This window comes from Temnothorax americanus, unplaced genomic scaffold (assembly GCF_048541705.1).
Source record: "Temnothorax americanus isolate GAGA-0224 unplaced genomic scaffold, ASM4854170v1 Scaffold94, whole genome shotgun sequence".
NCBI lineage: Eukaryota > Metazoa > Arthropoda > Insecta > Hymenoptera > Formicidae > Temnothorax > Temnothorax americanus.
This window is the reverse complement of record NW_027509817.1, coordinates 212,093-230,095: the sequence shown is the minus strand read 5'-3', so window position 1 is coordinate 230,095 and position 18,003 is coordinate 212,093. Positions and strand designations below refer to the sequence as shown.

The 18,003-nt window shown below is 35.4% G+C and overlaps 1 protein-coding gene and 1 pseudogene across 2 annotated transcripts in view; one reads left to right on the top strand and one right to left on the bottom strand.

The window, feature by feature from the left end:
- The window catches only part of LOC143908428 (uncharacterized), a 268,255-nt pseudogene that overhangs the window by 215,599 nt on the left and 34,653 nt on the right, over positions 1-18,003 (bottom strand). The gene's annotated exons all lie outside the window — the stretch shown is intronic.
- On the top strand, positions 2,957-7,168 carry LOC143908422 (uncharacterized). Its single transcript, XM_077426089.1, has 3 exons — positions 2,957-4,774; positions 4,863-5,067; positions 5,299-7,168. The coding sequence occupies exons 1-3, from the start codon at positions 4,473-4,475 to the stop codon at positions 5,575-5,577; spliced, it is 786 nt and encodes a 261-aa protein (XP_077282215.1). The 5' UTR covers positions 2,957-4,472; the 3' UTR covers positions 5,578-7,168.

Genomic DNA, 18,003 nt, shown 5'->3' with positions numbered 1-18,003 from the left:
ATCGGTAATAGAGTGCCGAGTAAGAATAGAAATGAGGAAGTATATTATCAATATGTTTCTAACATCGCGTATCTACGTTATTTTTTATCTGATCTTGCAACCTTGTTGCAAAGATTTTCGGAAAGTGAACGCTTAATAAATAGTGTCATTTCAAACGCTATGAAATGGATATAGAATATTGCAACTTGGTACATATAATTACTTATCGCGCACATATTTACAGAAATAGAGATTTTTTTTGTTAAATTAAATGAACTTATACATATATCTATTCTAATAATCGTTACGTCAGTATGTTACGTTTTGCATACGTTCTTCCGATATTAATACGTTACACACACACACACACACACACACACACACACACACACACACACACACACACACACACACACACACACACACACACACACACACACACACACACACACACACACACACACACACACACACACATATGTGCATATATTTTAATTATATAAAATTATTTCATTAAATTTTCCTGAAATATATCTTGAAACGTACATACATGTAATACGATTTTGAGCGTCATAAGAAAAATTAAAGGATGCGTCGAGGATTTCGCTACGCGCTTGCGATGCCATATGGCTCTCGGATACGTTTCAGATTCGTTTCCAAAAACGGCGGAGTGTCGAAACTGCAAACAGCAATAGTCGATCTATCATACGCTCGTCACGCGCTCCATCCCTCGAATGGAGTTTCTAATTGGATGTGGATGAAATTGAATATAAGCTGACAAAAGCTAATGAAAAGTTAATTATTATATGACGAGGGTACGTTCTCAATCATGACCATAGTCAAATGTATTCAAAGTCAGAAAAAATTTGTTGCTATAGAATATTCGCCAATATATCTCTATAGTTACCTAAATAGCTTAAAATCTTTTCTCATTGTTGTTAGAGCCTATAGCATATCGATCATCTTACGCTATTGGCACCTATAAGCGTTCGACAATTATTTTATCAAAGATTGGTTAACGACTAAATATTGTTAATAATTTTAAAACAATTCAGCAACAGCTTGCACGATTGTTATAAATAACATGCGCTGGCAAAAAGTTACTCTGGCCGTTCACAACGTCGTTCATTGTTGAGCGTCTATCATATACAGTGCACGTTTTGTGCTAAAGTTTCCCGCAGCAAAAAGATTATATCAAAATTAAACATTAACGGGACGTAATTGTTTACATCGAACGCGTTTAAATGTCCACTCGGCAGTATCTATCGATTAAACTACTCACCCGGTTGCGCAAGGTGTCGTTCCTCCCGAGTGCACTCTTCTCCCCGGCTGCTATCACGAGATCTCCCGCCTTCAGTCACCAACACCTTACACCTTCTCCCCACTGTATCGCGATTCTTAATACAAGGTTATTAAAAGTCCCTTATCAACGGCATCGCTTCACGAGAGAGATAGAATAAACCTTCACCCAACGCCATTTCACTTTTATTTCATTTTCAACGAGGAAATCGAAAGACAGCTGCACGCCACTTTTAGCAAAACATTCAATTTTCTCAAATTTCAGTATTTCATCGCAATTTCACAAATTTTGGATTAACATTTTGTTTACTATTTTTTACATTTTCCATAATATAGTCTGAATAATTCACACTTTAGTAATTATTATAAATATTTGTCGTTATTATACCATTGTTCATCTAGTGCGAATAAAAAGAGAGAAAGTGTTTTTATTATCTCGAAAATAATTGTAAAGCCTTGTCGCCATCACGTCACACTTTAGCTCGCGTCGCGCTTTAGCGTCTTTTAAAGTTCTGGCACTGTTGACAACATTAACACACGGTTCAACGTTACGGTAGGGTACCGAATGGCGGGAATTTCGACTCGGGCGCAATCACTCTCGAAGGCTTCCTTCCGGCGCCGCGCGCGTCTTTATCCTGAGATCTCCCGCCCTTGGCTGGCCGACACCTTGCGGCACTTCTCGTTATACGCTCGTAGACGAATGCCACGCGCGCCGAGTCTGGGCCCGTTCCGTTCCGTTCCGTACGAGGGGTAGAACCCCACAGGAGATGGATATCGCTAATTGTCTTAAGGCGAAGGGGTCCGCAGTGGTAGTAGCACGCGACCGTTGTATTTTACTACCTTCCCTCCCTTCTCTTTTGGTCGGCATTCGTATCAACCTTCGTCGGCGCGTACGATTCATCCACAGAGTGTCCACGACTCGGTCACAAATTGATCAATATTACGTGAATATTGTTCGAACCATTTTAACGGTGCGCTATCAAAAATCGTACAAAACTAAAATTGATACAATTTTGATAGACACGATTTCCAGGCAGCACGCATGTGTTGTCCAAAATTGGGACATAAGACGTCTTATGATATAATGTCTAAAAGACGTTTTAATGACGTCTTTAAGATATTTTATGTCCCAATTTTGGACATTATGCTGCTGGGTTTTTATTAAACTCGAACTTTACGACAAATTGAATGTACCTTGCACCTTGAAAATCACACACACACATATGGAATTATAAATAATACAACCTATAGGTGCAATCTATATATTTTCTGTCAAATGTAACATCCTAAACAATCATGTTTCCTACGCAACTATGTTCCCTCTCCCTTAGTTGTACACGTTATCTTGATGACTTCTAGCGTTTAAAAGCCGCTCGATTCTATCGACGCATTCTTTCTTTCCTCACTCAACGTCTTCCTAATCCTAATCCTGTTGGGGCAATAAGAACCTGACAAAATATCGGTGACTCTAAAGAATTTGATTTTATTCGACATGATAATATAAAGATACAAAAAGTAGCAGCAAAACGGCACCAATCCTTGTTTTTAAAATGATTCTAATCATGTCTAATTGCTATAAAATTAATCATACAAAAACGCACGGAATTATTATTTTGTGTGTAATTACTTTAATATATTTCTTAAAATAATAAAGAAATTTACACATGTCGAAGTAAAATGCAACATCTGGTAATTTAAATACATTAAAAAAAAAAATTGTTAGTCTCATCTTACAATTGAATTTAAAACTACTAATTGCACGCTTTTATTTCGTTTTTAGATTATAGACGACGGAAAACCGCATTCACGAGAATCATAAATGCTTGGTTTCTTCTCCGTCGCGTTACGTTTTCGTTGTTCTTTTGATGCTACCTATACAAAAATGCGACGATATAACATGGTTATTACACGTGGAGTGGCTTCTATTGTGAAAGCATCTGTCGTTCTGCTGTCGGTCATCGACGAACGACGATCCGAGCACTAAGCAGGAAGAAAGACGGGAAATCGGAAATTGGAAATTAATTTTTGCACGTCACCGCCACCGCCACCGCCGCCACGGTTAATTCGTCGTCTGATCAGCGCCGTAAAATTTAAAAACATCATCGCGATATTGCGAGTTTTCAATGAATTCATAATAGCACTCAATAAATCAGCATAGACAAAATTTGGTTTCAAACAATTTCTTATCAAGACAATATATAGACATAAGACTTTCAATTTTAAAATTTTTTGTTTATCATTCCGCTGATTACAATAGAAAAGTGAACTCTTCTTTCGCAAAGAACATCCGCAAGCTCTTTCTTTCAGGCCGCCGCGCCGGTCATTTCTCAGCGGGTCGCGGAGCGGAGGTAGGATGGACTCGCGGCGCGGGCGTGCCTGCGGAGCGGATGTCGAAGAACCTGAGGAGAAGAGGGGTAGATACAGAAGGAGCCCGAATGAGCCACTGCCAGGTGTACGTATCGCCCAGAGGAATAGGTAGAAAACAAGGTGGGAACCATATGTTGATCTGCTGACGGGCGCTCTGGCACGCGCCAGGCGCACTCAAACTCGAGCCTTTACACCGCGAGGATCAGGATTGTGGTGTCCACCTTGGCGTCCTTCCGCCGACTTGATCGAATGCCTGACAGTTCGGTCTCGATGTTCCTTTCTCGGCCTCACGGCCCACGCGTACAAGAATTTCGATACGAGGAACGCAGTGAACTAAGACACTATCAGCGAGGACAAAGTACGCGCGAGAATTCGATCGGGTTGATTTCGCGTAGGTGATGTGTCGAATGGTACGTGCGGTATTCCTGACGCACAAGAAGTGCGTCTCTCAATGTTATATCGGATATATTTTATTAGATGCGATAAAATTGTTTAATGCGGTGTGTATTAAGCAATAGCATATAAGAATAAATCGCCTAAAAGCCATTACTTAGCTGTGTTGACAAACTCAATAGAATGTGAATCAACGCTGACGAACCTGGTGCTTCAGCCCTTTCTTCTGTGTGACGTCGGGACAATTTGACAAAGATCATAGAGATGTAAAAAATTTGCTTACACAAGAATCTCGACCTTGTATATAAAAAGAAAATTACTTTAGCTACACTTCACCTTGATGTGACACAACTCTGATGAGGCTCCGTATGTGTTACGCATAGAGATATATTCTTGTTGTGTCAAGTTAATCGAATAACTTTTCCAATCCAATCATGGCCCTGCTATCGAACCATCACTGCAACTATCAGAACACGCAATCCGACATGTTAACACCCGCATACCCGAACTCGGCGAGGAGCTACGATCCCCTGTATCCGTCGCCGTACAACTCCCCGAACTATGAGTCCACGAAAATCGCGTATCAAGACAATTGCACGCACGAGAGCGAGCTCACGCCGCGAAGAGACATCGAGACGCTGGACTACGCCAAGGACATGGTGTCAGAATACACGAAGACTCCGGAGGGATTCGATCGAGGACCTTACGGCGTCCTGACGCCCGTCACTCCGCAAAGGTAAAAACGTAAGGTGCTAAGGATTTCACCGAGAGTCTTATCGACAAGATTAGATTACCGACTTCGGGATATCCTTGCAAATTTACAGATACGAACCGCCGCACTCGATGGATCAGACCACGTCACCGCGATCGACATTGTACGAGGAAAGCTCAATGGATTATCAGCCGCCGTCATATTGCTACGAGACGTCTCCTCAAGAACCGAGATATCAACCCCTGGAGAACAGCAAGCCGATCCTCACGATTGTCGAACCTCGCGCCAATTGTTGGGAGCCCATCATCTCGACGCAGGTAAATATATACTCGACTTTCGCGTTAAGAATTGATTCAAATTGCAATTTAAGCTCGACCGAGTGAATAAAACTAGTATTTAAATTCCAATATAGATGATATATATTTAATTTAATTGTTAATAATTAATAATAATAATAATAATTGAAATAATAATAATAATTGAAAGTGCACCGAGTGCGATTCGTTTCCGATCGAGTTGCAATTTTTATTTTTTTTATTTTTTTTCAGAGAATGCCGACAACGCCGCCGGTGAGTCCGCGGAAGGGCAGACGGAGATCTCGCGACGTGCCGCCGTCGCCGACGGTACTCAAGCGTCGGCGTCTCGCCGCGAACGCGCGCGAACGACGTCGCATGAACGGTCTGAACGACGCCTTCGACAAGCTGCGCGAAGTCGTGCCGAGTCTCGGGACCGACCACAAACTCAGCAAGTTCGAAACCCTGCAAATGGCACAAAGCTACATAGCTGCCTTGTGTGATCTTCTACAAAGACACGACAGCAAGAGATAGATCTCGAAGTCGAAAACGCAAGTATCATATGCACAGTATCACCCTAACACTGTTACCTTGAAGATGCATTTACCTAATCCAATTTTCGGCAAATCCTGGGGTCGCAACAATGACCTCTAATCATAATTTTTCCTTTTTTTTAAATTAATCTAAATAAATTATTAATTTCAAAATTAATTTTCTTAGATTTTAATAAGTTAAACCATTGTTGTACTGAACTCTTAAATTTAGAATGTTGAGAAATCATTATCACATTAATGTGTTGGAACTGCGATACTTGTGTATTATGAGTAAAATTAACTGAAAAAAGGACGAATAATTGTTAGTCAAAATTATTTATCATATGATCTTAAGATATAAAATTATTAACAAAACGCACAGATAATATTTCAATACGTATATAAAGCGTAACAAGATATTCATAATGGTTGTTGTAACAATGTAAAGACTGAATTGCACAGACGGTACAGAAGGCCTTCTCAGTATATACTATCATATATAATTTAATCTAAATAATTATGTATATCCGACTAAAACCTAATATTATGTCTTTATAAGAATTAAACATTTTTGCTGATAATTATTTCTATTGTTATTATGCAAAAAATTATTTTAAATGGCAATAAGTTATATAATTACGATTTTAATACGTATATGATACTGATAATTTTTTCAAATATATATATTTTTTATATTATTTGAAATATTTTTAATATATTTTCGCTTTAAATTAAGACATCGAGAATAATGTTAATTAATATCTTTTTACTTAAGTGTGCATCGCAAATGCAATAGGGAACACGCGTGTCTGTGTATTTTTTATGTATTTTAGTATAAGAAGAAAAAAGAAACAGCTAAAGAGATCCAAAGACTAAGCGCGATAGTAGCAAAAGAAGCCTATTGTGTTTATGCTTATGCGTTTGCATGTGTATGTGATAGTTTTTTAAATATATTTTATAAACGTATTGTAAGACACAACGAATATATTATATTACATATCATTTTTAGCATGGCTGAGATTTAATTTTTTTACTATTTCTATCGAACGAAATAAAACTATTATCATTATACATTATTATATTAGTCGTGAAATAGCTTTCTTTTTTCTGTAGCTAGTGGAAGTGGGCTTGAATTTAAGATTAATACTATTCTTTAGCGATAATCATAAAACTGAATCCTCATTAATTGTGAATTTGTAATTACTGTCGTATCTAGTCAAGATTACAATTATCAACTTTGATCATTTTTAAGTGGAAAAGCGCTAATAATCTGAAGAACATTTACTACGTTTACGCGAGCGTTACTTCTGATATGTAGTAACTTACGATATATCACTCGTTTACGTGGAGTAAATTATCGTAAGTTACTACAAAATCCCGTTTACGCGAAGGAATTATCGTAAGTTACTACAGAAGTAACGCTCGCGTAAACGTAGTGATTGTAAAGAACAATAATGAATAAATCGCGCGTTCGCGGAAATTTAGTGTATAATCGGCCAAAGATTTCTATAAATAAGAAGCGTTATGTATTAAACAAGTATATATTCATTATATGATGCAAATAATAGTAATATCAATTGTACCAAATAATATAATCTTGTACACTATTGTAAATAAAGAACAATGTTTGTAAAAAAAAGAAATAAATAAAAAATGCGATGTATTGTTAATAATGACACTTTCTATAAAGAACAGAATACTAGAAGAAAGATTCCATAAATAGTCACATTCCTATAGGTATAGAGGAGACCGGGGCAAACTTGGCACCAGGGCAAACTTGAAACTAGGCTTTTTGCCAATTTAAATCTATCGTAGAAACTTGCCTTTTTTATTGTAAATGCGTCTTTATGTGTTAGTGCTGTCAATGGAATTTTGTGACATTCAGAGTTATGGTGTAATTTCTAATGCGACATAAGCGTTTTCAATAGCAAAAAGTAATTTTTCTGATCTCTCGAAAATTGCTACTCTTTCATCGAGCTTTACTCTTACGAATCTACAGACAAGTGATTTTGATGGGAAATTCGATGCTCTATACGAATTCAATAATCGTTTTTGCATACTTTCAAAATTTTTATGTTCTTGGAGTGACAAAAGTAAAAAACGACATCCGGGGCAAAGTAGACACCACGTCGTTTCGTCGGCTCCCAATAACAAACGATGCTTGGCATGCAGCCGTATGGCTCATGACAAATGTGTGCTCACGCGTTCGATCGCGAGCTTACCTGCATTAATTGTTTTTCAGACATGAGTTTAGATGAAAATAATTGTAAAAATTCAACATTTTTTTCTCATTATTTTCAAAGATTGTTTTACTTTATTCTGAATTTTTGTACTTTTTAAATGAACGATAAACAATATATTTGTATTTTCAGACAATAAAAAATATAAGTTTCAGATCAAATTGTGTCGATCAAGCAAAGTGTCGAGTTTGCTCCGGCATTTTTTAAATTGAAAATTTGTTTTTGCGTCACTTTTCCTTTCCTGGGGGCAAAACTAAGCGACGTACAGCAAAACTTTCTTAAGCAATTTTGTACCTGAAAGAACACTCTTTAAATATGTACCATTGAATTTGCTTGAAAATTTTAATTAATTATTGAAAATTGCCTTAAAAAAAATTGTGTTGAGTTTGCCCCAGTCTCTCTTACGTTATGCATGAAATTAATTGCAAAAGAAGGCAGAGATTAACAATATTTTTTATAATAAATTGAAACATTTAAAAATACTTATTTCCATATATAATTCCAAACAATTTTTTGTGCCATAATATATATCTCACAGAAGTTTGTTTTGTGTCACTAATTGGGATATAAGTAAATACTGTTAAATGCTCTGCTTCTATAACAAAATAATAAATTTAAAAAAATGTTTGAAAATTGTTCGCCAATTTGATACGATCAGTTTTCTGTGATGTAGATTTACGTTTAAAATTAAAGAAAAGAAAAGACAGATGATTTTACTTTGTTTCGTGAACTATTTGCCTGGGAGGTAGCGACACAAAAGTGTCAGCGATTTGATTAGTCTTGGAACAAAGTAATTTCTCTTGTTTTAATAGTGTTGTTGATGAAATGCAGAGTCTGGCTGCGCTGTCTCGCTGGAATGGGCGTTGCGGCGCCTTCAATCTTGTCGAAAAAAACACTTATGTTAGAAGAATTTGATTAGTGCTGAGCTTTTATATATTTATTGTTTTTTGTATAAAAAAATGTTTTAGAAAGAATCTGGCATGCAACTGACACTGGAAAATGAGTCTGGCATCCTCCCAAAGTCGTTGTAAAAAGTCGATTTGTATAGAATCATTTGATTAGAGCTGTAACTTGTCAAGATGGTAGTTTAAATATATAAAATTATAAAAAAATAAGTCTGGCTACTTGTACTGGCTAGAAAATTGGTCTGGCACCCTTTTTAAAGTCGTCTGGACGAGCGCGCCGGTAGCTCGTTGCCCGCCGTATCTCTAAATATTATTAACGCATTACTCATTGAAAAAGATTTTACTTGTCCAAAGGAAAAACGTAAACGATTTCGTGCTTATTAGTAGTGGAATGATGTGTAATTAATTATGTAATAATCAGAAATAAAGTAATTAAAAAAAAACTTTTTTAAAGTAGACAACATTATGCAACGCTTATAAAAAATCAATTAATTTTATTTATTAAAATTATTAATTTATTCATCTGGATAATCTGTAAAATCAAACTTTTAATTTCTGATAAACTTTCATTTTTATCATCGGGGAGCTCGGTATTGTCAGTATCGTCATTGGATTCTTTTTCGATTTTCTTTGATTGAGTACGTTCATGATCTGAAAATGATTCAAAATTGAATTCATTATTAAAATTACACGATTTTAATAAGCTGCAATAAAAACAAAAACTTACGAACTAAACTAATTAACTCGTTTTATTTGCAAAAAAATAATTATTATCTTAAAATCATATTTCTAAAAAGTCATGATTAAAGATTTATTAACAGTATTTAAACCAAAATTCTTTATATTTTTATAAACTAAAATATTATAATATTATAAATAAATAATTAGTTATTATAATGATAAGTATCATTATTAATTTTAAATTATTTGTTGCATCATTATTATAACTTTATTACCAGTTTATTTATATAAAATTAATTTTGCATTTATTTAAAATAAAATTAATTTATGAAATGTACCTTCATTTTCTTCCTCATTCGATTCAAGTAATATATATCGCTCACGAACGGGGGCAGTTGCACTCCTTCGAACCAAGTAAATTCGTACTTTTCGTCAACTTCTTTCCAGCCATTCTCAATCGGAGACAAATTTGTCATATGCTGCAAATAAGCATTTCTCCAAATGGTTGCGATGTGTGACGCTCTCAAAAGTTGTATTTGATGCGTCATATATACCTCCAAGTCAATCCGAATTAAAGCAACAACTTTTGAGAGCGTCATGTATCGCAACCATTAGGAGAAACGCTTATTTGCAGCATATGACAAATTTGTCTCCGATTGAGAATGGCTGGAAAGAAGTTGACGAAAAGTATGAGTTTATTTGGTTCGAAGGAGTGCAACTGCCCCCGTTCGTGAGCGATATATATTACTTGAATCAAATGAGGAAAAAAATAAAGGTGTATTTCATAAATTAATTTTATTTTAAATAAATGTAAAATTAATTTTAAATAAATAAACTAGTAATAAAGTTATAATAATGATGCAACAAATAATTTGAAATTAATAAAGATACTTATCATTATAATAACTAATTAATCATTAATAATATTATAATATTTTAGTTTATAAAAATATAAAGAATTTTGGTTTAAATACTATTAATAAATAATTAATCATGACTTTTTAGAAATATGATTTTAAAATAATAATTATTTTTTTGCAAATAAAACGAGGTAATTAGTTTAGTTCGTAAGTTTTTGTTTTTATTGCAGCTTATTAAAATCATGTAATTTTAATAATAAATTCAACTTTGTCAATCATTATCAGATCATGAACGTACTCAATCAAAGGAAATCAAAGAAGAATCCGATGACGATACTGACAATACCGAGCTCCCCGATGATGAAAATGAAAGTTCATCAGAAATTAAAAGTTTGATTTTACAGATTATCCAGATGAATAAATTAATAATTTTAATATATAAAATTAATTGATTTTTTATAAGCGTTGCATAATGTTGTCTACTTTAAAATAGTTTTTTTTTTAAATTACTTTATTTCTGATTATTACATAATTAATTACACATCATTCCACTACTAATAAGCACGAAATCGTTTACGTTTTTCCTTTGGACAAGTAAAATTTTTTTCAATGAGTAATGCGTTAATAATATTTAGAGATACGGCGGGCAACGAGCTACCGGCGCGCTCGACCAGACGACTTTAAAGGGGGTGCCAGACGAATTTTCCAGCCAGTACAAGTAGCCAGACTTATTTTTTTATAATTTTATATATTTAAACTACCATCTTGACAAGTTACAGCTCTAATCAAATGATTCTATACAAATCGACTTTTTACAACAACTTTGGGAGGATGCCAGACTCATTTTCCAGTGTCAGTTGCATGCCAGATTCTTTCTAAAACATTTTTTTATACAAAAAACAATAAATATATAAAAGCTCAGCACTAATCAAATTCTTCTAACATAAGTGTTTTTTTTCGACAAGATTGAAGGCGCCGCAACGCCAATTCCAGCGAGACAGCACAGCCAGACTCTGCATTTCATCAACAACACTATTAAAACAAGAGAAATTATACTTTGTTCCAAGACTAATCAAATCGCTGACACTTTTGTGTCGCTACCTCCCGGGCTATCAGCTGTGCGGATTGGGTATGATTAAGCAGAATGAATCGCTACGCCGCGATGCACGATGTCATACCGCATTCTTCCGGTCATTTCGTGCATAAACGCCGATTTTCCGGTTCTGCACGTGGGTGCGTGCATGACCGGCACACGCACTTGTTGCCCACCTTTCCGTTTCTCCGTAGACGGTTCTTTCCTCTCCCTTCGGAACCTCTTCCGGATACAAGTTTCTAATTCACGTGTGTCTTCCTTCCGACGGCGTCTTCATTATTTTCCGTTTTGTCATACACCGTCTTTGACATAACGGTTGCTTTCTCTCTCTCTCTCTCTCTCTCTCTCTCTCTCTCTCTCTCTCTCTCTCTCTCTCTCTCTCTCTCTCTCTCTCTCTCTCTCTCTCTCTCTCTCTCTCTCTCTCTCTCTCTCTCTCTCTCTCTCTCTCTCTCTCTCTCTCTCTCTCTCTCTCTCTCTCCCGGGATTGTGCAAGTCGCGTGATATGTGTATTTGTGTATTTATTGCGAAACGTCTTTTTGATGCCGTGAGAATGCCTTACTGCGCATAGACACCGCTCCGTAATTTCGCTCTAATTACTCACGTCGCGTCTGTCTTTGTCCAGTTGTTTCTCGGTCGTGCTTCTTTCTTTTGCTGCCGAAACGACCGGACGAACACAAATTAATATAGCGTTACGCATATTACAACCAGCAGCTGTTGCTGATACTGTAATGCTTTGTTCGCAGCATGCAATATATTGAAATGCATACTGTTTATTTACAAGCGTTTAAAACAACTATGTTGTAACTTGCAACTATATACATAGATATTATACATATATGAATATATTGTATATGTATATAAATAAAGTTGTTTATTATATATAGTACCATAGCACAGAATCCAGCGGAGCTACACAAATCCGACTATTTTATACAGATGTGCGAACTATTCAAATTCGAATTTCTATGATTTGAATCCAAATTATTCGAAAATTTTGAATCTAGAACGAATGCAAATCATATTACATTGTCAAATTTATAAAATTATATTTCCCGTTAATAAGCAAAAGTACGATCATGTTAATACGTGCATGGTGCATTCAGTGAGTGTATTCAGTATTATAACCGCTCATTGAGCGGTTAAATAGCAGTCAAAAAGTTCATTTCTAATTTTTAACATATACTTTGTTATTCTATCAAATTGCAAGTAAAAGTTTAAATGTGCGTAAAAAAATAGTAAGCTATGAGTACTATTAATAATATAATAATATTAAACTATAATAATTAACTATTAATAATAAAATAATAAAATAATATAATTTATTTTAATTTTTATGTATGTAATTGGATAATATTAATCGATACTATATTAGAGTATTTTAAAATTTATCTGATTTTTCACCTAATTGTTTCAGTTACTGCAAATTAAATAAAATATACTTTATTAGTTTTTATATTAAATATGTAGATATATATATTTTATAAAAAAAATTTATATTATATAAACAATATTATTTTTCCACATTGAAATATTCTCTTATTATCCGCATATTAAAATCCAGTCTAATAATTATTAGATATATTGTTAATTAAAAATTACATTTCAATGATTCGATTCGAAATCACTCGATTCACTTCGATTCAAATGAAATTTTGTCGATTTATTCAATTCGATTCGACATCAAAAATACTTGATTCGCACATCTCCACTATTTTATCAAAACAATTATGCAGATAGAATCGAAGAATTCCTAATACGACTAATGTAAGAAACTTTTTTTGTTTGTAAATTAAAAAATCATATTTTTTAAATTTATATTAAATAGATTCAAAGATAACACTACTATCTTTTAGTATAGTTATTACTAAATTATTACTCCCAATTTAATAATCAAATGATTATGAACAATTACTTTATAGTGACATTTTTCGTGATATATAGGCTGCATTCCGATATTCACTGTCAGTACTAAAAATCTACATTTTTCTATATTTTACGTTATATGTATACTAAAGATTTTCAGTACTGACAGAATTGCTGACAGTAAATATCGAAATGCAGCCATTAATATATCAAGGACGCTAGAAAAATATCGATACTTTCTTCTTTTTTAAATAGCTGTCCATCATGTTATACGTCAAATTTGAGGAAAAAGAAAAATGTCGCTCGTGCTTGAGGTATACTTGTTGGACAACGTCAGAAGCGAACAAACAACATTCCATCGACGATCTCGACGTTGGCCTTAAAAAGGCGATAAGATCCGTTGAAGACAGCACACGAAAGGAGAACATGATCGCGAAACGACACGACAAGTAAGACATCAGATCAGAGCGACGTGCACGCGTGAGAATATGACACGGCGTCCTTAAAAGGTGCCTACATACGAGTGCACCTTGATCGATCCAGCAAAATGGTCAATTAACGCACGTCGAATTGTTCTCGGCGGATCCGTTATGCTAGGTCTACAATGCGAGTCGTAAAGTCGAAAGTCGTAAGAATTGACCAATCACAATCAAACTTGAGGAGAATAATCGACTGTGATTGGTCAATTCTTACGACTCACGACTTTACGACTCGTATTGTAGACCTAGCATTACCGCGCTGATCGTCCCGACACGTACCTATCCTATCTACGAATTCTCGATCTTGGCCGTGACTCCACCGTGGATCCATAGTTCTTATGCTAGGTTTACAATGCGAGTCGTAAAGTCGTGAATCGTAAGAATTGACCAATCACAATCAAATTTGAGGAGAATAATCGACTATGATTGGTCAATTTTTACGACTCACGACTTTACGACTCGCATTGTAGACCTAGCATTACTCGTCGAAAAGTTGATGGACATGCGAGGGACCTGTAAAAAAAGATCCCGAGGATGAAAAACAGGTACCGTAACTAGATGTTTAGACAAACGTCGCGACGAGAGGACGGAGATCTTTTCCTCTCGGGGAACTACAGAAAAACATAGAAAATAATCCAATGTTAAAAAAATATTTATAGGATGAAAGTTTCGTTTCTGCAATGTATGTGTCACAACAATTCTATTACAAAATAACGACAAGGTGTGAGATTGCAGTCATGTGTCAAGGTTTAATATGAAAAACGAAGATAGAGCGAGTTGTCAAAACCAATTCCCGGAAAGAGGCAAGATGACGAACAAATGGACAAAATACGGATAGCGGTTTCGATCAAGTTCCCTCCTTTCGTTAAATTGGCAAGATCGGGAGAAGGAAAAAAGAATCCGTCACATTTCAAGATACGTAGGCGGACAGCGGCACGTGCCCCACAATAGAGCTCGTTAGCGATTTCGTATGATTTCCTTTTTCGTTTCTTTTTCTATATGGACGTCCACCTTCCTGTCGTAAATAAGGATCCCTTCCAGCACCAGATGTCCGGTAATTAGCGATCATTAATTACTTGAATGGACGGACTAGCGTTCGGCACTTGCTGTTACGAGAGAAGATTCCCGATCTCATGCAATATATCTGCTAAACGGTAAAATACTTTAAATGGAATTGTCGTCCTTGAGGCTAATTACATATATAATTAAGCATAAGAACATATTCTGCTATATCTATATGATGATTTGACGTGTTTTTTTCCCCATATAAGATCTGACATCACAGATTTTATTGCGAGTAAATTCGAAGAAACAGTTTTAAATATGGGTATCAGATATAAATGCAAAATTTTTTTTCGCGTTTATTATAACATTTTTATTCATGTTACCAAGTTAATATATAGACGGTTTTGCAAATTTTTCAATAAAAAATAAGAAATTAATTAATAATGATCCGCGAATCAGCGTGAGTTCGCGTTCAGCGAGAAGAGATAGCGCAGCGATTATCGTTGCTTGGTGCACGGAGGTCCAGCTTTATTTGAACATAGCCGTGTGTGTCGAACAGAGCACTCCTCTTAAGCTGTCTCTTCTTACCGGACATACGCTGATTTGCGGATCTTTAATAATTACTCAGACAACACCCAAATGTTTAAAATTAACAGAAGACGTCTTAAAGACGTCATTAAAACGTCTTTTAGACAGCATGTCATAAGACATCTTTTGTCCCAATTTTGAATATGCGTGCTGTCTAGGTAAGTTCTCATTATTTATTGAAAAACGTAACAAACGAGAGTTAGTAATTTTAAGTAATTATTAAACACCCTATAATATTACTTTATATATATATATATATATATATATATATATATATATATATATTATAAATCATAAAAATATATAATGATATATTCACGCCTTTACATTTAACTTTTAGTACTAAGCCAGTGCAAGTTAGAAGAAAAACAGCTAATATTCCGTTAGAAAGAAGGGCGGAGAATGGATTTCCCAAAGAAAACGAAGAGACAGCGGGAAACTAAGACAGATTTTGACCGAGTGGTCACTTGGGCTGTAGGGCGTGACCAGAAGTGGTCAAGCATCGAAAGGATCGCTGAAAATCGATTTCAGGCACAATTTGCGTCAAACGCATTACTCCGTGCCCTTTCGACTGGGAAAACAAATTGGCCCGAGAGATTCGATTATCTTTTTTCCATTTTCTTCGCGCTGCTCTTCGTATGTATTGATATTTAGTGAACTGTATGATTTTGAGTTCTTACATTTCACGTATCTATAGTTTGTTATTATGTTACTTATTGTGTGAGCTAATTAATTTATTAGTTTACTAGTAAATGTATTAATAAATTAAAAATTATTTGCACGATGATATAAAGTCTCTATCAATACCGAATACTATACTAAATGTTTTAATTATCATAATAAACTCCGCTTTCTTCTTCGATTTAATTATCTGTCTGTTACAATTCTATTACAATTATTAGTATCAAAAATTTTATAAAATCCTATAAAAAAATATTATGTAATTAGACAATTTTATATTAAACCTAGATATGAATTTAGTTAGATATGACTACATTAAAAGTGTCAAGATCCGATCAAAATCAAATTTAGATCGTAACTTTTCTTCTGTCGCGTCCCGTGGGAGAAGTGATTCGTTCCAGGCTGCAGGTACAACGAGAAAGCGATCTAGAAACCGAAAATTTCGAGACACCTTTCGCTACCCTTATGGTGTCAAAGTCAGCACCCCGGACGAAGAGCAATTTCATAGCCATCTGACTCCGTGTCGAGCGGATTATTTCCTCGCCTCGACGTTCGGCCCAGTCGAAAACTCGTTAATCCTTTCGGGGCAATCGTTGAATAACAAGAAGATGCGCGGAACCAATTATTAAAATCAACCTAATTCGTTTGCGGGAAAACGTTCGTACTGTCAAAATGCATCTTACGTTTCTCTAGCGTCGCGTCGCTGCAATTCGTCTCCAAAATTTTCTGGCACTGCCTTAAATTCCCTCGAAAAAATAGCCTTTTTACAAGAAACAAACACTGATATATTTCATAATATAGATAATTTATAATTTTATCCATTAACTGCCAAACCATAAGTTTTTAATCGGTTTCTAACTGATTTAAAAATAATTATAAATTTTACATAATTGCACATTGTTTTAGAACTATCTGTTACATCGACAAACGTTAACATAAACGTTTTGTTTGAAAAAAATGCAAACGTAACAACAAACTAATTTGCAATCTATAATTTTCGTATCGATCTGCTTAGTCATTTAATTTCACGCTTTCCATTAGAAGAAAGCGTGCCGGAAAATAAACAAACGCTTTGACACGCCGCCTGATTAGTCTTGCTTGCTGGTTATTAAATTAATCCTCAGGAAAACTTGTTAAAAAGTGATCAAGCGTTTTCGCTGGTATGCGTAAAGCGAAGCGAAACGATAACATCAAATTATATCAAAAATATTTATCGGGATGTGCTAATTAATGAGCTTAATTGACATCGCGCGCACGTAACCAATGTTCATCGAAGAACCGAAGGAAAAGAAAAAAAAGAATTTCCTGGAGCGAGAGCAATCCGATAAATCATAAGTGCCGCTATAACTGCCGATCGTTATGATATAATAATCTAAGTTCTCGGTAAGGATGTCCCCGGAGGACGTGCGCGCGTTCAAAGAAACTCGTTGCTCATCCAGAAACTGCACTACGCATGAGATAGCCGGTTTTCGATCGCTACTCGACCGAAGATCGAGCTTGATCATCAAACGCATTCTTTATTCCTGTAAGGATCCTATTGTTGAAAATTGTACAACAAAATCTCGTTAAATTGACATTATCTTGACTTTTTTGTTCTCCTTGGGCATGTATACAAATGATATACATATATATACTTGCTAAACAGTGAGCACTTTCCTCCCTAGAAAGGAAAGTGGTTATTTTCCGCCCGCTATACCGCCCTAACGTGAAATTGGCCGGTTTCGCCCTTCTCTACAGGCATGGAAAGTCGAACTTTCCGTGGAGGTGTTATGAAATAGTTATTTGTGTAAAAAGTGCGGGAAGTTGAGAATTGGACACGAGTGCGTAGTGTCCATTTTCACAACATTTCCACGGAAAGTTTTCCATGGAAACCACTTAACCACTTTCCGCCTTCTAGGGAGGAAAGTAAGCCCTGGCTTGAAATTGACCGCTCTCGTCTCTCTCTAGGCATAGAGGTCGAACTTTCCGTAAAGATATTGTGAAAAATATCGTGTGCACCTCGGGGCGAAAGCTTTTTCAGACTCGTGTGATT